We start from the raw sequence: 20,179 nt of genomic DNA, 5'->3' as shown, positions 1-20,179 counted from the left end.
GCCATGAGCAATCACCAGCAACACCTTTTTTCTATGGACGCGTAAGATATTTCGGTCCTCTGCCTGCACAGCCCTGTCTTGATCGGACGTCATACTCGGACCAGCCACTGCAACCGTCAAAAGTGACCATATGCTGGCCCTGCATTCAGAGATACCCGTCTATTTTTACGCGCACAGCCACGCCATCAACGGTCGGCGCGAGAGCCCGGCGACCAGGGTCGCAGCAGAGACATGGCTTTTGGACAGTTGTTGAGCAATTGTGCATGAGCAGCGTCATTATCAGCAGCGGTGGCGGCAGTACTATCTGGTAGCAGCAGAAGCGGCGTCCCGTTGTGGGAGCATGGGGTTTGCGAGGAATTACGAGAAGGCCCAAGAGAGCCATGTGTTAAGCGTCTCTGGGGGATGCTTGGGGAGGGCGGCGAGTGGTCTTGGAGCGGACCCGAGTGAGGGGCGTCGATAGGCTGGTCTTGGAGTAGCATTGCTCAGCTCGTGTGGGCGATTACGAGACTGTCTTTGCTGGCAGCAGACAGGTCGAGTTAGTTGGCTAGTGTGTGTGTGTGCACCGCCGTGAGCTGTCTTGCCATTGTCTTCTTAGTACTGCTAGCGGTGTTTTATGTAGCTAGTCCCCTAGTACAGAGTCTGTAGCTGTATCTGCGAGCGCAGGGCGGCTGATAAAAAGAAACGCAATCCCGCGCCCTCTGCAACAGTCTCCCTGCTACACCTGCTCCGAGTTCCCCTTCCGCCTCGTCGCCCAGCTCGTTCGTGTTCTCGAACGCGGCCCAACAAGCATCCTTCGATAGCGTTGGATCCAGAGGCCTGCGCCATTCCCCCATCCCAGTGCAGCTAGCGCCGCGCGTCTTTGCCTGATTCGCGTGCCCGCCCCCCCTTGCCTCGCTGCCCGCACGGTTTCAGACCACAGCAGAATACTGGGCTCGGGCGCCTCTCTTCCCTCTCCTCAACCACCACATCGCTCGCTCTCGTTCGTTATCTGTTTCACCTGTGCTACCGTCGCTTCTGCCAGGACGCTTGCCCGCCCACTGCCTGCTTCACGGCGCAACCGCCCCCTCTTGTTTTTTTTGTCCTTCACTTTCCACAACTGTTCTGCTTGACACCACGCCCGCATACTCGATTTAATCTATCTGTTTCTCCCTTTTTCCTTGCCCTCGAGGCACGTCCATCGCACACGCCCTTCGTTATCGACAGTCGCTCTCCCCCTGTGAGGAACGCCCGCGGGCGGACGACCACCAAACACCAGCAACAATGAGACTCAACACGAGATACTCGACCATGCTCGCCCCCATCATATTACTCGCCTCGGCCCCTCTAGGCGCATTGGCGGGCGACATTTTGCAAACCAACGGCTTCAGCTCCTGTCTCGATGGCCCTTCGGACATTGAAGTAAACAAGCTCGACATCAAATTCGACCGCTCCACCAAGAAGGTTACCTTTGATGTCTCCGGCACAAATGAGAAGACGCAAAAGGTCATGGCCACCCTCACGGTAGCAGCATATGGTCGAAACGTCTACAACAGAACCTTCAACCCTTGCGATGGTGACTCCAAGGTTGACCAGCTGTGTCCAGGTACGTAAAATTCTCTCTTCTGGCGCCTTCATCAGATCAAATCCTAACCCAGCCCAGTTCCTTCTGGTACATTTAGCGCAAAAGGTGAACAGAGCATCCCAGACGATATCATGTCCCAGATCCCCGGCATAGCTTTCAACATTCCGGATATCGACAGTCAGGCCAAGATGTACCTCCGATCTATTGACACCAACCAAGACCTGGCATGTATCACCTCGTCAGTCACCAACGGAAAATCCCTTTCCACCACGGGTGTGCAGTACGTTGCTGCAGGAATCGCTGCTGGTGCTCTGGCCGTCTCTGGCATGGCCGCCTTTGCGAGCGCCGGACACGCTGGCGCCCCTCAGTCCAGTCCTACCTTTGGAGACGTCGTTGGATGGTTCCAGGCCATGTCACTCAACGGCATGATGAGTGCCGACGTTCCTGGCGTTTATCGCAACTGGGCCAAGAACTTTGGTTTCAGTACTGGTCTTATCTGCTGGGACGACATGCAGCGCTCCATTGACACGTTCCGTAAGAATACCGGCGGCAATCTCACCGAAAGCAACTACGACTATCTCAAGAACGCGACTCTTGTCCACGTGAACCAGGACAAGAGTTTGAGCAAGCGCGCTATGAACCTGCTTCTCTGGGCTCGTGACGAGCTCAGCACCAATGTCAACCAGGACTCAGCCCCACAGGAGAGCGACAACAAACTCATGATCTACGCAAAGGACATGCAGGGCTATATTCAGGAGTACTCAATCCCTGATCGCAATGCCTTTATGACTGTTCTGCTCATCTTTGCCATTGTCGTCGCTGCCATCACCGTCGGTATCCTGCTCTTCAAGGTTATTCTGGAAACCTGGGCCCTCTTTGGCAGCTTCCCCAAGCGTCTGACGAGCTTCCGCAAACGATACTGGTGGACCCTGGCAAAGACCATTACCAACTTGATTCTCTTGCTCTACGGTATCTGGGTCCTCTACTGTGTTTACCAGTTCAAGAATGGTGACTCTTGGGCCGTCAAGACATTGGCTGGTATCACTCTGGCTGCTTTTACTGGAATTCTGGCCTTCTTCACCTGGAAGATCTGGACCATTGCGAACAAGTTCAAGAAGATGGAAGGCAATCCCGATGTTCTCTATGACGACAAGGAAGTTTGGCGCAAGTACAGCATCTTCTACGAAAACTACAAGAAGAGCTACTGGTGGATTTTCGTACCGGCCATTGTCTTCATCTTTGCTCGTGGATGTGTCATTGCAGGCGCAAATGGCCACGGTCTTGCTCAAGCCGCCGGTCAACTTATCGTCGAATCCCTACTCCTCATCATGCTTCTCTGGGCTCGTCCGTACTCTCTCAAGTCCAGCAACTGGATCAACATCTCCATTTCCGTTATCCGCGTTCTGTCCGTCGTCTGTATCTTGGTTTTCGTCGAGGAGCTGGGCATGAGCCAGACGACAAAGACCGTCACTGGTCTTGTGCTTGTCGTTGTGCAGGCTACTCTGACGGGTGTTTTGGGTATACTCATCGCAGTCAATGCAATCATCATTTGCTGCAAGGAGAACCCTCACCGCAAGAAGAGAAAGGAAGCCGGTAAGTTCAGAAACTCATTCGTACACAAACAACTCTAACAGTCCTCTAGAGAAAGCTCGTGACCTCGACAACCTTACTCCTCTCGACGCACGCAACTCGCTTCTTATGGATCCTCAAGAGTACAAGCGTAGCTCTCTTCCCTCGCCATTTGGTCCCCGCACCGAGGGCTATGATCGCGTGCCTCTTGCCGACCAGCACACGGCCTATCCGGGTCCTGGTGGTCGCCAATTTGGAGACGACCAAGGCCACCTGCTTGCTGATGCCTCAACATTCGGCCGTGCACCTTCGCATGACCGAATGAGGAGTCATGACAGCAGCCCAGGACCCGATGCGGAGATGGGATACCACCAACCTCCAGGATACGTCCCCAACGCACCCTGGCAACCTCAATCTCAACGAGGTCCGTACTAGGTTGATAGGTCTCCAGCATCATTTCCAAGCGAAGACCTAGACGGAGTGTAGATACATGTACCGTCCGGGCACTGATTCCCCACTTTCCTTGAGTCTTTTGTCCTGTATTTGGCGGTGGTTGTTTGACAGATAGAGCGTGTCAAATATACCCCATTACCAGCTCCATTGCATCTGACGAGGCACGCCCTATACGGCTGTCTTGCTCGGCCCCGATAACGAATCTTTCATTGAGTCGTTTTTATTTCATTTTATTTTTTTCCTTGCATCTCTGTTTTCCTGTTTTTGGCCCGCAAGTAAGAGATCTGATACCAGTTCTTTTGTAATTCTCACGTCAAGCGCTAGGCCTGGGGCTTGCGCCAATCTCTTCTTTATTCTGTCATTGTGAAGGGGAAGGAAAAATGAAGTCAGGGGGAGGAGAGGGGGGGGGATAAGTTGGAAAGCCTGGGAGCTTGTGAATAAAGAAGAGGTGGAAGACATAGAGATATAGAGTGGAGGAGGTGGAAGTATGTAAGGAGACTGGGAATGTCTAGTGTAGATGTCAAACACCATATACCAAATATCAAATATCATAAGATTCAAAAATTTGAATATTGTACAGTGAGCCAGTGATATTGTTGTCTAGAGATTCACTTGATGTACTACCGGGGGTTTTCCTTTTTCATTTGCTACGTTCTATGATGAACGGAATGGAGCAGAGCGGTCACTCGCCCTTTCCAAACAACCAACGCACCTAATGCATCCCACCAAAGCCATTGCACCCTACCACGTTTCTTTTTCGGACGAAACCAATCGCAGTTGGTCAACCAGTTTAGAATAGCCTACGTCATGCAACCCCTCGTTCTATGCAGTACCCAGGGCAGACTTGTAACACAGTAAGTAACCCCCCCCCCTTGTTCCTCTAATTACATCGCAAGTAATCTACACTAAAGCGCATAGAAACGGACGATCCGCCAACCCTCCGCCCGAAAGACCGGACGTAGTCCTTCACGCAAAGACATGTCCACGCCAAGCATCCCTTTTACACCTGTACCCTTCTCCCCACAGCCTCATCGCCTCTTCCTACATTTCCCCTTCCCCTCGCCTCTTCCTTCCATCTGCGAAAGCAAAAAAGAAAAGTAAGAAGAAGAAAAGAGAGTTCCCCCAACGCCCGTTGCAAAACCGCAGCCGAAATGCTACTTGTGTCTCGCTTCCAGACGCGACAACTCGCTACGCTGCGGCTGAACTCCGCGACTACTTACTTTACGCGACCGGGGTGGTGGGGAGCAACCGCGAGCGCGCGGGCTTTTGCGGCTCAGCTTTTGTGGCTGGCTAGCTAGCTTTTTTTTTTACCGTTCCTGCGTCAGGGAGACAAACAACGCCCCTTCTCTTCGTTGCGTTACTTTACCGCCAACACCGCTTCGCAAAGCATTCGTCACTTCTCTCTCTCTTTCTCTCGCATTCACACGTGTACATGTTATTATGCAAGGCAGGTTTTATCTATTATTGAATATATAGTTAGAAGAGATATCAACCCTGCTAGATTTAGCATGCATGCGAACGGCACGTCGCTTCCGCTTTATCTCTCTCTTCAACCCAGCCCAAGTGCGGGTGGGGTGTGTGTGGGGGGGGACAGGGCAAGTGCAAGTGCAAGTGCAAGTCCGGATTCGATAGTCAGTGGCCAAGAACGGTCCAATTCTAGCCCGGGGGCCCTTTCTCTTTCTTTTTTAGGTCTTAACTATTCCGGCGGTTCAACGACATAGGCCAAGCCGAGTAAAGAGTCTTGTCGCCTTTTTTTCTCTTCCCTCCACCCGGATGGAAATTTTGAGTTTCGGAGGCGGCGGGAGGAGGGGAGGGCGGATTTCTTGGATGCTGGAATTGGGGGTGGGGGGAGGGTTGTTGGCGGTCTCAGGATTGGAATGCGATGCGATAACCATGGACTAGTAGTAAAGTAAGTAGTTGGCGGAACGGCGTAGCCGAGAGATACAAAGTTCTGTCGTTGTTTCCTATTCTTCCTTTTGAAGGTTCATATCCTTGTTTTTCTCTGTGCACGAATGCGAATAAAGCCTCCTCTCCCTAAATAAGGGAAAAGATGCAACGAAATGTTGTTCTAGCCCGCTATCGCGAAGGAGGTGTACCCGCTGTTTTGGGTATTGGTATTGACAAGTTGCATGCCAAGGGCGACAAACGGGGTGCGTTTTTTGGTGGCTTGCGCCGTATCGGCAGATTTCTTGGACCCTTTTCCACCTCCTTTTAAGGTTAGGACGGCTGCGCGTGGCGGGCTTGAGTGGTCCCTTTTGGGATTGGTTTGATGTTGTGTAAAGGGCAGAAAGATTGGGGGGAGGGCGGATGAAAAAGAAGTCGCTTTCTGTCGTCCGATAACCTTTTCTCTTTCTCTCTTTCTTGCGACTTCGAGAGAGTCGTTCTCTCGTTTTTTTTGCTTGGGTCATTCGTTGTTGTTGACGTTTGATTTACCAGTCTCCCGTCTTTTGATCCTGTCCATTGTGTTTGCATCTGTCGTTTACAATCGCACGCCTGGTGATTCGAGGAAGTCCGCTCGTTGCAATTGCTGGTACGACTACGTTTACTCGAAAACTTACCCAGGACCTGCGGCCCGTTGCTGGTACAAAAGGATCGCCCTAGAAAAAGAAGAAGAAGAAAAGAAATCTCTCATCATATAGAATTCGCACAAAACAACCATGCGACACACCACCCTCCTCTCCGCCACAACGGCGCTCCTCGCCAGCACCAGCACCGCCCAATCCGTCGCCTCATCCTCCTCCAAACGCGGTCTCTGCCACGTCCCCTCCAACAAACACCCCGAAGACGACAAAATCTGGCTCCAAGGCCCTTCCCCGCCGACATGGTATTACAACTACAAGCCCGAGCCTACAGCCGAATACGCCAAAAACACCGCCATGCAATTCGTCCCTATGCTCTGGGGCGCCAGTCCAGACGACAAAGGCACTCCATTCCTTGATTCCGTCAAACAGCAAATTGAAAACGGCGCAAACATCTCCTACGTCCTCGGCTTCAACGAGCCAGACGGCGGCTACGACACCGGCGGCTCCAGCCTCGCTGCCAGCCTCGCCGCTGCGCGTTGGAAAGCCGAAATGGAGCCCTTGAAAGAATTGGGTGTCAAGCTCGGCGCTCCTGGCGTTACCGGCGCAGAGACTGGTTGGCAGTGGCTCGAGAATTTCTATAATGAGTGCAATGGGGGCTGCAACCCGGATTTTGTGCCTGTGCATTGGTACGGGAATTTCGAGGGCATGATGAGCCATATTGGGCGGGTCACGAGTAAATGGCCCAACTTGACGGTGTGGGTGACCGAGTATGGGTATCCGAATCAGCCGTTGGAGGAGGCGCAGGCATTTTATAATATGAGTGCTACGAGTTTTGATTCTTGGCCGTAAGTTTGCTCATCTTCCTTTTGATATCGGAAGGGGGAGGATTTTTTTTTGCGCGATGCGGGTGAGCTAACGTGTGAATTTTTATAGGAACATTACGCATTATTCGTACTTTGGGGCTTTTCGATCCGATGTATCGAATGTAGGAGCTAATGCGGCCATGTTGACGCAGGATGGAAAGTTGACGGATATTGGGTCTTGGTACTTGGGTGGTCCGGCTACGAAGAATATTCCTAAGAAGTCTTCTGCTGCCGTTGCGGTTGGTGTGCCGGCTACAGCGTATGCTTTTGTTGCTTCGGTGACTATGTGGCTGTTCTGGGCTTAAGTGGTTTGATCGCTACATGAGAAGGAGCGTTTGATGCCGAGTCATGATAGAATAGTCGCGGCTGGTGGGTATACACGCTGTAGATGTATGCTGCTTGGCCATGTGCCTCGAAAAGCTTCGCACAAGCGAGAAAGTCGGTACGCCTATGAGGATCTTAGCATTTCACTGGTGTTTGAATGCTGGGTTGTAACCAATAGATTTGTGTTGTACGGGCATGGCTATGCTCATGGTACAACGCTGGGAATAGAACTCAAACATTGATAGAGCATCTCACATCTCAAACATATCTACGTATACAGTGACATAACTTTCCCTTTACGAAGAAACGCAGGATCGTGATGCCCACGAGAAGGAATCGGCTCGCAACCCTCGCCAAGCTATTGCATTGCTCACTTTTTCAATTACCTACATTCGTCCCATCCACTTCACTTTGTATCTCTCCAAACAACTCCTTTCGTGGGCTCTAACTTTGCTTGGTTGCTGACTATTGACTGTCTACTCTTTCATTCTCTCTAACCCAAACCCAAGATTGAGGCACAGGACAGAGCCTCTAAACCACCTCTCGAAGTTTCATGTCATTACCATTGCCATCCTGCTCGAAGAAAAAAAAGCAGTAACCAAGAAAAACCAAAACCACCAAATCGTACAGCCTCAACTCATCTAGTACTCAGAATGCTTCAAGGTATAAACATTGATTGCCCAGGAACTATCTAAAACCCATATATACAATTGTGTCCTGACTCAATCCTCCTCTTAACGATAGTAGTTAAACAACCCAGTACCTCATCAGTCGTAAAAAATCGTAAAGCGTTCATCGTAACCGAACCATGTCACGCCGTATGTACCTGAGCCAACACCGACTCAGTCCTCACCACCTTACCAACCCATATACATATATACCTTTCCCCCTCTCATCTCTATCCAATCCCACCATCTCCCCTCTACAAACCCATCAAAGCAGCCGAATAAGCCAAGTACCACGTGCGACTCGCCCCACCATCCAGCGTCTCCGAAAAGCTAGGGTTCGAGAAAAACGACCACGAAGACTGGGGATCAATAAGCGCCTGGTTCGACTTGAGAATGCTCTTCCATCCACCCTGAACCTGCTCCGCACGCCCATTGCTAAAATACGTATCCCACTCCTCCTTCACGAACTTGGCGCTGCGGGTGTATGCCGAAGAAGGGTTAAGCGGAATCATATGGATGCCCTCAATGTACTCCGTGTTCGCGCCAAAGTACGTCGTGTGATCGACTTTATTCTCGAAAAGGATGCCTGTAACCTTGTTCTTCGTGAAGGTGGGAGGTTGGTTCTTGTTGTCGGACTCCATGAGGAAGTAGTTGCGAAGACTACGGGCTTGAATGGCGAGCTGCAAGTTCGCGCGAGCTTCCATGTTGGAGTCGCCGGTGGTCTTGCCCCACATTTTGACGGCGTAGCTGGCGAAGGTGTCTTCGGAGGTGGACTCTTGGTCTTTGCCGTCGCCGGACTCGAAGAGGCCTTTTGCCCAGGAGTGGCCGTGGAACCAGTCGAAGGAGCGGTACATGGGGAAGTATTGGTCGTCGACGGGGTTGGCGAAGTCGCGGACGAGGGCGTTGACCCAGGCTTTGTTGTTGCCTTGGGTGAGCCAGGTGGGGTCGAGATGGCCAATGACGGCGGCGGTGTAGACGAAGTAGCCGTAGTGGAAGTGGTGGTCGTTGTAGAGGGTGTTGCCGAAGTCGAGCCCGACGTCGTAAGGTGGCTTGTAGCTGGCGCCGGAGACGAGACCTTTCCAAACGTTATCGTAGACTAGGGGCTCGGGCTGGGTGTTCTTAATAAAGACATCCAAGGCTGCCTTGAGCCTGACGAGTCCAGCTGCTGCGTATTGACTGTTGCCTGTCAGGGAGTTCATGGTCCAGATGATGGAGGCGAACTTGGCACATCCCTTGCCTGAATAGTACATGCTGTTCAATGAAGTCTGAGGGATCATGTCCTGGCTAAGTTCAGCAACACCTACTTGGTTGATGAGTGTAGTAGCCTGTGAGCTAAGGGCAGTCCTCTGGGTGCCTCCAGCGCCGTTGGCGTTCTTCGACCAGGGAGCAAATCCAATCGTGGTGGGAAGATCATTCTCAACCATGGTCATCTTGTCAGCAAGAATGGCCTGAGCAAAGCCCTTGGTGGTGGTGACGAGTGTGATGTTCTTGAGAGCCGCTTGGGTCTGTGAATCAAATGATTCTACGTGATGTGGAAGCGCATACATGAGCAAAGTTTGGCTAGCAATGCCGCCCTTGGTCCAACTGATGGAGTAGCTTCCAGATGCACCATTGACTGATCCGGAAAGGGTAGCGTCAGTGGCGTAAGCACCAGCGCTCTTGTCAAAAACGGTCTCCATGTCTTGGCCTGAAGGGTTTTTGGCGACCTGGATGGTTCCGATGAAGTTTGCCGGACCACTGATCTTGGCAGTGCTGTCCAGAGTGAAGGGAATGGTACCAACGGCACTAGATGATGTAGCATAAAGTAGCCAAGTAGTGCCGTCGTTGAGGCTGACCCTGTACTTGTAGGTTCCTCCATTGACTGATCCAACATATGACAGAGATTTGAAGAACACATTGCTGGTGAGGACTGGTCTAGCACCGGCATAGATGGCAGTTGCCATACCCATACCCTGAACCACGGGTACTGACATCAGGATCTTAGATCCGGAGCTAGCTCGCAGATTGGCATTTGCGGAGAAACTGCCGAGGTCCTGAACGGAAAGCTTTGTATCCGACTGAAGTTCAGCTGCAGAAAGAACAATGTGCTGGATACCAAGTGGCGATATAAAGTATCGTGGGTTTTCAACGGAGGGTCCAAAAGCAAATTGGTTCCTAACCGTGTGACTGACAGCAATGCCTTGAAGAGTCAAAATTAGCAATCTTTCAAGCCAAGAAGTAATCATTCGACATACCGTAAGAGCCACCAAAACCTTTGGCCCAGCATAGAGAGTAGGGGTGTGTCCACACTGGGAACGATTGAGTACCGAGGAAGAAGTTTGCGTGAAACTTGTTCGTCTGAGTTGGTACATCACCATCCTCGATAAACTGTTTGCGAACAGGATGGTCGTTGCGAGAAGGGATGTATGAAGGAGGTGCTGCATTTCCAATGGGCTGGAAAATATCACCTGAAGAAATCCTGTTTACTGACGTAGGACCAGGCTTTAGTGAGGCTGAGCTTGGAGACAAAGGCTTAGTGGCGGTTGAGGCGCCTGGCCCATGAAGCGGGTCTCTTGTAAAGCCGCCTGAAGGAAGGCCTGTTATAAAGCTCTGTGGAGTGTCAGTTAACACGTCTTGGTGAAACATGCTAGATGGAGTCATACCCCAGTGGCTGATGAATCGACAGTGGCGGTGGGTGATTGCACCGTTTTGATGGCTGAACTGTAGCTTGTAGTCACAGGAATATCGGACAAATCGATCTGACGAGCTTGGAGGACATCTTGGGTTCTTTTCGCATCCCTGAGGGGAATACTGTGACCCGAAGAGACTAGGTAGGCCGAAGCCAACAAGAAAGAAGTCAACTTCGCCATAGTGGCTGGTGAAGAGACGTATGTGAAAACAGGGGAATAACCAAACAAGACTGGCTTGAAGAAGAATCTGAAGTAGATGGTTGATCCTGTAAACCCCCTGGGTTCTGCTTTGCTCGATGGAGTTCATATTGCAGAGCAAAGGGTCGTTATATAACATTGGGAGCTCTGGTAATACCACCTCGACTCTACCCCCTTGTCGCGTGCTCGCCCGGTGAGAATTCCTACTTCAGGAAGGTCACGATTCGCAACTGAGACATGGAGCTCAGGTGTAAAGAATTTTGGACCAACAAACAACTAGTTTACCCCATATAGTCTTGATTTCACCCGTGCGTACGTCTTCGCTGTCGGTACATAAGGCCTCTGACTGCTCTAGCATTTAGTGTACCAGTGTTCTAACATCCTTCAATTTCGAGTGCGTAAGCGCGCAGTTTCTTCACGGTCCGAAGGGATGCCCTTCACTGAATGCCTTTGTTACTCACTGTCCCTCCAGAGCGGTGTGTTTCAACCTCGAGATTATGGGCGTTTGCGTCGTGTCTATATTCTTTCAACATTGCATGCGATGGAAAGTTAACTCAGTGAACAGATTCGGAGGGCTCGCAGTCATGAAGGCGCATCTTTGACTAAACACAGTTCCTTGCAGATCGGTGGCAGATTCCCATGACCACACGACATGCTGCGAGACCGACTCACCGCTCTAGTAGCAAACATGAAAAGCGGTTTTGCAAACCAACTAGCGTCCAGGTAAGATCGTCTCGGATGGCTGGAGGCGGGCGCAACGTGCGGAAGTTACGCTAAGCAAAGCAGATTTTCAGGGTCCTAACGGGAACGTCGTCGGTATGTGCCATATGACCACCGTCTTTGGCTTGGCCACTGTGGAGTTGGGCAGCATTCCCCGCCCCCTTATATCCCGAAAACAAAGATATACCGAAGGGGGTTCTCATAAACTCTCGAGGCAGAATGTATTCCCGTTGGATTACGAAAGCGCCATTGATTCCATCTTTTTTTCATACCGAGGAATAGATAACCGAGAGCGACGGCCCGAACATGATGCCTGATCGTGAAATCGAGAGATCAACAACAAGCCTGGGTAGTAAGATGCTTGGCTAGCCGATGCTCATGATGTTACTCTGCCGTCAAAATTGAAAAGCCATGACTTGACGGTGCAGCCACCATGGTCTAAGGACCCGGGAAGCGTTGGAGTGCGCCATGCTAGACTGTCAAAACGACCGCTAGGGTTGCCGTTTAGGATCTCGTGATATGAACGGCGCACGCGCTTTTTGACTTTGTGGAGACTCTGCGGGGAAAACTGAAGTGTGACGAGCGCACATGGCGGAGAGGTGGAGAGTTGGTGGAGAGTCAGTGCTGAGATGGACTTCTTACTCCAGCGTTTGACATCCTCTCGTCGGCGTCGTGCATGGAGTGTGGATTCCATGAGAAATTAGTGGGTATTACGCGCATGGATGTTCCTTCTAGAAAGAATCGTGTCTGGTGACAGGAGCGGTGAGGTCACATGTCGTGAGGAAAGTGGCGAGGATCACATGGAGTGTAGCTTCGGATTTTGGTACTGGTACAATTTTAACTCCGACAACTCATAGCCACAGATGACATCATTTTGCTCTCGCCACTTCTGTGTGGCACAAACGATGCGATCACCATCACATACCTACGTACCTGTGCCTGAATCAAGTTACAAGTTTAAGTTTACCGCAGTGATTGATATATCCAATTTCTCATTATAGACCTATCTACACCTAAGACATCCCAGCACTCTTTACAAACATCATGGCAACCTCGCAACATCCAAACGAGCCCCCTCCCAGCTACGAAGCTGCCATCTTCGACGCAGACCCTTCGCCTGGCATTCGTCGCGTTTCTACAGACGGTCCAGCAGCGCGAACCGAGCGTAATGGCATTCCGCCCAACAGAAGGCGCTCTATGGAGGACTTGATGCGCGAGCTACCTCCTGGCTGGATCCGATCATTTGACGAACAGACTCAGCATCAATTCTTCGTAGACACACGAGCAAACCCTCCACGAAGCATATGGACGCACCCGTATGATGATGAAGAATATCTCAGCACACTCAGTCCAGAAGAGCGCAAAAAGCACACTCGCATGCACAAGACAATGACAATGGAGGATCTTGCTGCCGAAGACTCGGATACTGAGGATCACCTCCCGCCACAGCCTACATCCAAGGGTAAAGGCGCCGCTGCGCCTGGCGAACCAACAGGCATTCACAAGTTCTCCAGGAAGCTCAAGGACAAGATAACCGGTCAGACGCATGAGGAGCGCGAAAAAGCGCGTCAACGTCGCGCAGAGGAGGAGCGCCAAGCATATCTTCAGCATATGCGCACACGACAAGCAATCATTCGTGCCATGGAGACAGGGGAGCCGCAACTGATAGGAAAAGACCGACAGGGCAGGGATGTGTACATTGAGCCACCTCAAGGGCGCTTCGCACCAAGTGGAGCGTATGGATACAACCCATATGGTCCACGTCAGTACTACAATCCTGGTGTGCGATACATGCGCCCAGCTACGCCTTACGGTAGGCCATATGGCTACGGCTACGGAGGCGGTGCTGGACTCCCTCTTGCGGCTGGACTTTTGGGCGGTACTTTGCTGAGCACTGCATTGTTCTAGTTGACATAGGCTCTGATAAGAGACCTACAGTTGAGGCGAGGGCGAGGGCGCATCAGTCGGCGGTTGATTCGACAAAAGCAAAGCTGATGATGAAGCCTTTTTTTCCTTTTATCAACCCTGTATTCTAAGATTCCCCTGTAGTAATACCCTACCAAAACAAGATTACTATCATGCAGCTGTTGGTTGGGCCATTACGTGTACTTGCCTGATTATGCCCACTGACGGCATTTTTTAAAAGCAACTCTGTTTTGAGGCTGGATGTTGCATGTGAGCCAGGATCCCATATTCATCAGCCCCAGCGATGTTAGCGTGGGCTTTGAAGTGTGGGGTGAACGCGCTTCGGCCTGATTGGGTTATAGAGAGATTAAGAGACTGTAGTGGCCCCCCCATCTACAAAGTTCAGATTGGATATTGGGCGGCAAGAAAACTTGAGCCGCATGACGGCTATGATTATTGAAGTTTCTCCTTTGCCTAGGATTGGCAGCATGTAAATAGGCGTACGCGGAGTGGAGTGGGGAGGCCGGGGTACTACCAGCAATCGGAATGTTTGTGATACTGGTGGCCAGACCTTATTTCGTATACGAAACGCCGAATCCAGATTTGGAACATCGTGGAGATTTTTGCTGCTGTCAGATCCCCACGTAGTTGGTCAGCGGCCGAAAGCTGACATGTTGCGTTCAGTAATGTTGGGCGAAAGATAGCCAGGTTGCTGAGGCGCTTCGATTTCGTAAAACGAGCGTGGAGTGTTCCTTGTAGAGCCCCCATGCCCGTAGAAGAGTAAGACAAGAGGAATGGAGGAGATAACAGACTGCTGGTATCGCCGTGCTACAAACCGGGATTGGAGATTGGGAGTGGCGAGTTTCACAAGGAATATTGCTGGAAAGGGCACATGCCATTTGAAGGGCAAACTAATGGCTGGTGGATTGAAAGCAGTTCAGACACGAAGCTATCTGTATAAGACCTGTCATTGGCCCGAGGGTCAGCAAAGTCAGCTGAGAACAGTAGTAAGAGAAATGATAGGGTAGCCCGGTGCGCCAATGATGCGATCCAAGGCTACTCTAAACCCACAGTCAGGGCTCCGAAGCCGGAAGTACAGCCATTGGGCTAGCGGCGGGTTCTGGAATCTTTCGAAAACGTCCTCTATCTGCACCCGCCCTAATCTACGCCACCCCGTCATCAATAAAAGTTGGACACGTCCGTGCCTATAGACAACAAACACCAAAATTAACGTCGCAACTTCTAAGGTATATGTCAGTACAACTGACCAATTTTGAAATAATTTTTTAATATATATATATATAGTAGTACTATAGCAGTTTCTGCTAAAAAGAAAAGGGCTAATAATATGAAGAAAAAACTACTCTTAATGCTGTTCTGTAGTGTACCCCAAAGTAGCGCTATTGTTTAGCGAGCGTGCCCGATGTTTATTGATGAGGGGGTGCTTCTTTACCCCCGCTTCCAGGATACGTAGCATGCGGGGCTCGGGCAGCTGCGTCATGTAAGTACACGCTGATATCAAAAGTGGCTGATACGAGTGCTACCCAGTTTTTACTCGGGCGGGCTTCGGAGTCCGCAAATACTTCCTATTATAGCGCAGATGGCGATATATTACTAAAATCCGGTCCGTCATTGGCTGACGGATTGATCACGATCCACCAAGAAGGAATATTACACCTGTTAGCACCGCCACATACGAAACGCTATCGATATTAGCGTGTAAACAAGAGTCCTGCCCTGCACCCTCGACAAGCCTTCACCATGGACGCCAACATCACAAAAGCACTCAACGACAAGCTCTACGATAGGCGCAAGAGCGGGGCACTCGAGCTCGAGGGCCTCATCCGCGATGCCCTCGCCACCCAGGACCATGACAGGATAGCAAAGATCGTACATCAGCTGTGCCATGAGTATGCCTATGCCGTCCACCAGCCTCACGCTCGCAATGGTGGTCTCATAGGACTGGCCGCTGCCTCGATAGCCTTGGGGCCCGAAGTCGCCCGCTACCTCGAGGAAATCGTGCCTCCGGTGCTTGCCTGCTTCAGCGATCAAGATGCCCGTGTACGGTACTACGCGTGCGAGAGCATGTACAACATTGCAAAGGTCGCAAAGGGCGAGATACTCGTCTACTTTAACCAAGTCTTTGATGCTCTCTGCAAGGTGTGCGTCCCTTTGTTTGCATCTCGAGATTGGGCTAACATGTTTGTGTTCAGATGGCCGCAGACTCGGAGTTGTCTGTCAAAAATGGCGCAGAGCTCCTGGACCGCTTGATCAAAGACATTGTCTCAGAGTCCGCTGCCAGCTATGTCTCCGTGCTGCAGACTACGCCAGAGCAGCATGACGGCGAGGACGAGCCATATCCATACGCATTCAGCCTCGAGCGGTTCTTGCCGCTTCTCGAAGAGCGCATAAACGTTATCAACCCCTTCACCCGCTCCTTCCTAGTTGCATGGATAACACTGCTCGACTCCATACCCGACCTCGAGCTGATTGCTCACTTGCCACGCTTCCTTGGTGGCCTCTTCAAGTTCTTGAGCGACTCCAACCAGGATGTATACACTATGACGCAGGCGGCGCTGGACAGACTCCTAAACGAGATCAAGAAAATTGCTAGAATCAAAAAGGGCATAGAGGAAAGCAAGAAGAGCAACAGCAAGGACGAGCGTAGGAACTCTGCCGATAGTATCCGTAGCGGAAGCGATACGTCCGACTTTACACCCCTCGACCCGCATGATTCGATTGACGACAAGGGCGATGCCAGTGGAGAAAGTGGCTCTGTTTCTGGCGAGAGCGAAAAGTCCGCACACGGCGATGGCAACTGGATACCAGGCCAGGATGTGCACGTCGACCATCCCAAAATCCTTGGGATACTCGTTGACTTTCTAGTTCCACCGCCAGGTTGGTTTTGCGCCTGAAACGACAAGCTGAACTGTGCTAACGGGATTGCAGATACAGAAGAGGAGCAGACTGAGATATTGCTTACAGCGCTGCGCTGGATCGACAACTTCTTTGACATTTGCCCAGAAGACATCATGCCGTTTGTCCCAAGCCTTCTGTCGCACGTGTTGCCCCGCATGTCCCATGAGGTTGATACCGTTCGCAAAGCAGCAGTCAAGGTCAATGCTTCGCTTATGGATTACATCTTATCCTTATCTGATGACAATCGTCCACGAGATGGCGGCGCAAGTGGACAGATCCAGTTGCCACCTTCGCTCTCTGAGCTCGGGAAGGAGCTTACTGGTACACAACGGCGAGACTCTAATCTATCTGGCCGTTTACTCAAGGCAGTTATCCGTGACCAGGCAAACAAGGCCGAGTCACCTGACGGCAGGTCCCCTACGCCCGCAGAGGACAGTGGTTCGTCTCCTCGCCCAATACCAGAGTTGGATTACCAAGCCGCAGTCAGTGCTTTAACACTGCAATTTTTGAACGAACATGAAGCTACTCGTGTTGCTGCTATCGCGTGGCTAATCATGCTACATAGGATGGCACCCGGCAGAGTGAGTAGACATGCAGTACGACCTATACGGCGCTAACTAGTATGCAGATACTAACAGTGGACGACGGAACCTTTCCAGCACTGCTTAAGACACTATCTGACCCTTCCGATGCGGTTGTTACACGCGACCTACTACTCCTCTCTCAGATATCTCTGCATAGCGACGATACATACTTCACCTCGTTCATGGTCAACTTGCTGAAGCTGTTCTGCACTGACCGCAGGCTGCTCGAGACGCGTGGTAACCTTATTATTAGACAGCTATGTCTCACTCTCAGTGCGGAAAGGATCTATCGTACCATGGCGGACTGCCTAGCAAAAGACGAAGATGTCGAGTTTGCAAGCATCATGGTGCAAAACCTCAACAACAACCTTATCACTGCGCCAGAGCTCGCAGATCTGCGGAGGCGACTAAGGAACCTCGACAGCAAGGACGGCCAATCCTTTTTTGTCACTCTTTTCAAGGCTTGGTGTCACAACGCCGTGGCTACCTTCTCACTGTGTCTCCTCGCTCAAGCCTACGAACAGGCATACCATTTACTACAAGTCTTGTACGTGATTCACTCGCATTCATACAGATACAGAGATTGACCCTTGTAGTGCTGAACTTGAGATGACTGTCAACATGCTCATCCAGATTGACAAGCTTGTCCAACTCCTCGAGTCTCCGGTCTTCACATGTAATACTTCTTGACGTGACATGTGTACAGAATCGCTAATGAAGTTACAGATCTCCGCATGCAGCTCCTCGAACCTGAACGGTATCCGCACTTGTACAAGTGCATGTACGGCCTACTGATGCTACTTCCCCAATCCTCTGCTTTTGCTGCGCTTAAGAATCGCCTCAACAGCGTCTCGGCCATAGGCTACCTGCATATCGCGCCTCAGCGCAGCAGCTCGACGTATGTGCACCCCTCCTCTTCCCCTACTTTAAACCACTTGCGGCAAAAAAGCTCAGAAGCCGGCGCGAACAGTAGTAGCGGTAGTGGCATTGCCTCGCCTGGAGGAGCCAACATATCCAACTTCGAACGGTCTGGCCGATTGAAGCCAAGAGACGTGCTGGGTGGCCCGGAAGCGGGTGCAACGGTCAAGTGGACCGAGTTGCTAGAGCGATTCAAGCAGACACAGGAAAAGGCAAGGCGCAGTCAAAGAATGGCCAGCATGGGCGAAGAAGAGGAGGTCTACGAGAAAATGGGCCCGACAGTACCGACTCCGTCTGCGCCACCAAAGAGTGTTGCCGGGCTTAGGCCAGGAAGTCCTGCAGGCGCAATGAGACCGCCTCCAGCGCCTGCACCGCCGGGTCCTCTACCAGGACACAAGCCACGGTCTAGCCTGAGCAACCTGGGAAGGTTTGCTGGGGGAGTGGCGGGGAGAAGAAAGGACAAGAAATAGGTAGTTGGGGATGTGCATGGGCTGGTTTATTATTGATGAGTTTTTAGCGGGCGCGAGTGATTACGAGATGCATTGTTGGCGTCTGTTTGGAGCAAATTTGTTTACGGTGGTAGAATTGCACAAAGCGCGATACGTAGAGATAACCACCATCCCACCTTTCCGTGACGCCGATATAGGAGACAGCGATAATCAATGCAACGGGGAGAGTCGGGTGCGAGCCGCCGGTAGTGCCGCAGTACCAAGCCCCAAGTTGAGCTTTCCCCACGCTTTGTGAACCTGAGGCATCGCCGCCGTGGCGGGCTCGTGGAGAGGTCGACACGGCCCCACTCTCTTGCTTCTAGCGAGACTCTGATGCTTTCACGACAGTTTACCGACAAGAGCTGCCGAATGGGTACGGCAGCTGAAAGAAAGACTGGTCCGCAGTCGGACCCTGCTGTGGGCGTGCATACATACCATGTAGGTACAATATATGTAAGCATGTATGCCGCGTGGTAGCCAGAGTTGGTGTGCGAAAGTATACGACGAGGGCTTTCAGCTGCTCATGGCAATTTTTTGTAGTGTTGCTGACTGTTCAAGATTGTGAGAGGGAATCATGGGATACTTATGTAATTGCTTGTGCAAAGGCGCGCCACTGCCGGCCAGGACATATGACAGGCGTTCCTGGGAAGATCGGTGTAAGCCACCCATTAGGCTCTCTTCCTGAGGCGGCGAGAGAACCGGCTCACTGGAACCAAGAATGGCAACAACCTGGATGACCGAATGGCGGGATTTGTACATTACACTACATATGTACTGTCCATGCAGCCCATGCAGTAGGAGATGAAAAACTGTCCGTCTGGTACGACGGTGAGCGCGGTCGTGTCTGGTACCAGCGACACAGGACCGTCTCCGTGCTCAACGGCAGGCGATTTGCTGACATTTCGGTCATCCGGCAGGGCGTGCGTGCACGGCGTAGCGCCAAAAATGGCTGCCGAATATTCACAGGCTGGGTTTCATGAAGGTTTGTTGGGCGCCGGCGACTTGGGCAACTACGGGCAGGAAACCATGTCGAAGCTGTGCTATTACCGGCAGCGTCTCAAACGAGGCATCCTCGGGCTTATCGCATCGACGGACGAGTGGCATCACCACTCACACTCTTTCGTGGTCAGGGACGGCGAGGGCGTTTGTGGGCGTCGTTGACATGATGGCGTCGCAGGGGACGGCCGGGTTCAGGCAGGCGTCCGAATCGGGCTAGCCGCATATCGCTCCGATGCAGGCCGTGATTGGCCGCCGTTGGATGCTTATCTCTGGCATGAAATGCAATTGACACAACGCAACATGGAGCCTCCCACTCGCCAAGCACTCCCGCCCCCAGGATATGGCGGACAATGCCTCCCGTGGCTGCGAGAAATCATTCTGAGTCGCCGACAAAGAGCCCACGGTGCGAGGCTGTCCTTCCCAGCTCCCGCAATGCTGCCGCTAGGTGGGTGTTGGTCTCATTATCTAACCCGCCCCGTCACGCTTCCGCTCGCGGCGAGATAAGGCCAAACGCCTACCATGACGCAGTTCGACATCGACCGGCAAAAAAAGCGATCAAGCTCTGGATCTGGCGCGAACCCCACGGCGGTCGCGCGCCTGTGGGTTGATGTACCCTCGTCTATTTTGCCTCGAGTGCTGGTCCGTGGACCAGGATAGATAAGAGTAGCACAGTCAGCCCTTCATCCATAAAGGCCCCGGCGCAACCATTGTAATCTACAGTAGGGTTTCCGCTTTCTCCCTGGTGCTCCCGTATATTACTGGTACCGGTCCAGCTTTTATATCCTCTGTTCATTTCCTCTCCATACGCCTTGTTTGTGA

General features: G+C 51.8%; 8 protein-coding genes across 8 annotated transcripts; 5 read left to right on the top strand and 3 right to left on the bottom strand.

Moving 5' to 3' along the window:
• Window positions 1–1,260: 1,260 nt before the first annotated feature.
• Window positions 1,261–3,565, top strand: COCMIDRAFT_32853 (uncharacterized protein; the record flags this gene model as incomplete). Its single annotated transcript, XM_007685461.1, has 3 exons — window positions 1,261–1,582; window positions 1,640–3,154; window positions 3,204–3,565. 3 exons carry the CDS (start codon window positions 1,261–1,263, stop codon window positions 3,563–3,565), a joined length of 2,199 nt encoding a protein of 732 aa, XP_007683651.1.
• An 825-nt stretch (window positions 3,566–4,390) lies between these two features.
• COCMIDRAFT_22613 (uncharacterized protein) lies at window positions 4,391–4,877 on the top strand (the record flags this gene model as incomplete). The annotated part of the gene is made up of 2 exons (XM_007685444.1): window positions 4,391–4,437; window positions 4,502–4,877. 2 exons carry the CDS (start codon window positions 4,391–4,393, stop codon window positions 4,875–4,877), a joined length of 423 nt encoding a protein of 140 aa, XP_007683634.1.
• Window positions 4,878–5,547: 670 nt separating this feature from the next.
• On the bottom strand, window positions 5,548–5,991 carry COCMIDRAFT_83498 (uncharacterized protein; the record flags this gene model as incomplete). Its single annotated transcript, XM_007685504.1, has 1 exon — window positions 5,548–5,991. The coding sequence occupies one exon, from the start codon at window positions 5,989–5,991 to the stop codon at window positions 5,548–5,550; it is 444 nt and encodes a 147-aa protein (XP_007683694.1).
• A 249-nt stretch (window positions 5,992–6,240) lies between these two features.
• Window positions 6,241–7,273, top strand: COCMIDRAFT_83586 (glycoside hydrolase family 128 protein; the record flags this gene model as incomplete). The annotated part of the gene is made up of 2 exons (XM_007685503.1): window positions 6,241–6,950; window positions 7,039–7,273. 2 exons carry the CDS (start codon window positions 6,241–6,243, stop codon window positions 7,271–7,273), a joined length of 945 nt encoding a protein of 314 aa, XP_007683693.1.
• Window positions 7,274–8,214: 941 nt separating this feature from the next.
• On the bottom strand, window positions 8,215–10,809 carry COCMIDRAFT_1464 (glycoside hydrolase family 81 protein; the record flags this gene model as incomplete). The annotated part of the gene is made up of 3 exons (XM_007685425.1): window positions 8,215–10,139; window positions 10,195–10,549; window positions 10,603–10,809. 3 exons carry the CDS (start codon window positions 10,807–10,809, stop codon window positions 8,215–8,217), a joined length of 2,487 nt encoding a protein of 828 aa, XP_007683615.1.
• A 1,782-nt stretch (window positions 10,810–12,591) lies between these two features.
• COCMIDRAFT_32850 (uncharacterized protein) lies at window positions 12,592–13,455 on the top strand (the record flags this gene model as incomplete). Its single annotated transcript, XM_007685460.1, has 1 exon — window positions 12,592–13,455. The coding sequence occupies one exon, from the start codon at window positions 12,592–12,594 to the stop codon at window positions 13,453–13,455; it is 864 nt and encodes a 287-aa protein (XP_007683650.1).
• Window positions 13,456–14,104: 649 nt separating this feature from the next.
• Window positions 14,105–14,329, bottom strand: COCMIDRAFT_83568 (uncharacterized protein; the record flags this gene model as incomplete). The annotated part of the gene is made up of 1 exon (XM_007685502.1): window positions 14,105–14,329. A coding segment is annotated over one exon (225 nt), but the record flags the coding sequence as incomplete, so codon positions are not given.
• An 884-nt stretch (window positions 14,330–15,213) lies between these two features.
• COCMIDRAFT_83492 (uncharacterized protein) lies at window positions 15,214–18,343 on the top strand (the record flags this gene model as incomplete). The annotated part of the gene is made up of 6 exons (XM_007685501.1): window positions 15,214–15,612; window positions 15,666–16,350; window positions 16,402–16,952; window positions 17,000–17,502; window positions 17,552–17,631; window positions 17,682–18,343. The coding sequence occupies 6 exons, from the start codon at window positions 15,214–15,216 to the stop codon at window positions 18,341–18,343; spliced, it is 2,880 nt and encodes a 959-aa protein (XP_007683691.1).
• Window positions 18,344–20,179: the final 1,836 nt, after the last annotated feature.

The sequence above is a fragment of the Bipolaris oryzae genome (genome assembly GCF_000523455.1).
Source record: "Bipolaris oryzae ATCC 44560 unplaced genomic scaffold scaffold_10, whole genome shotgun sequence".
NCBI lineage: Eukaryota > Fungi > Ascomycota > Dothideomycetes > Pleosporales > Pleosporaceae > Bipolaris > Bipolaris oryzae.
This window is presented reverse-complemented; position numbering and strand designations above follow the sequence as displayed.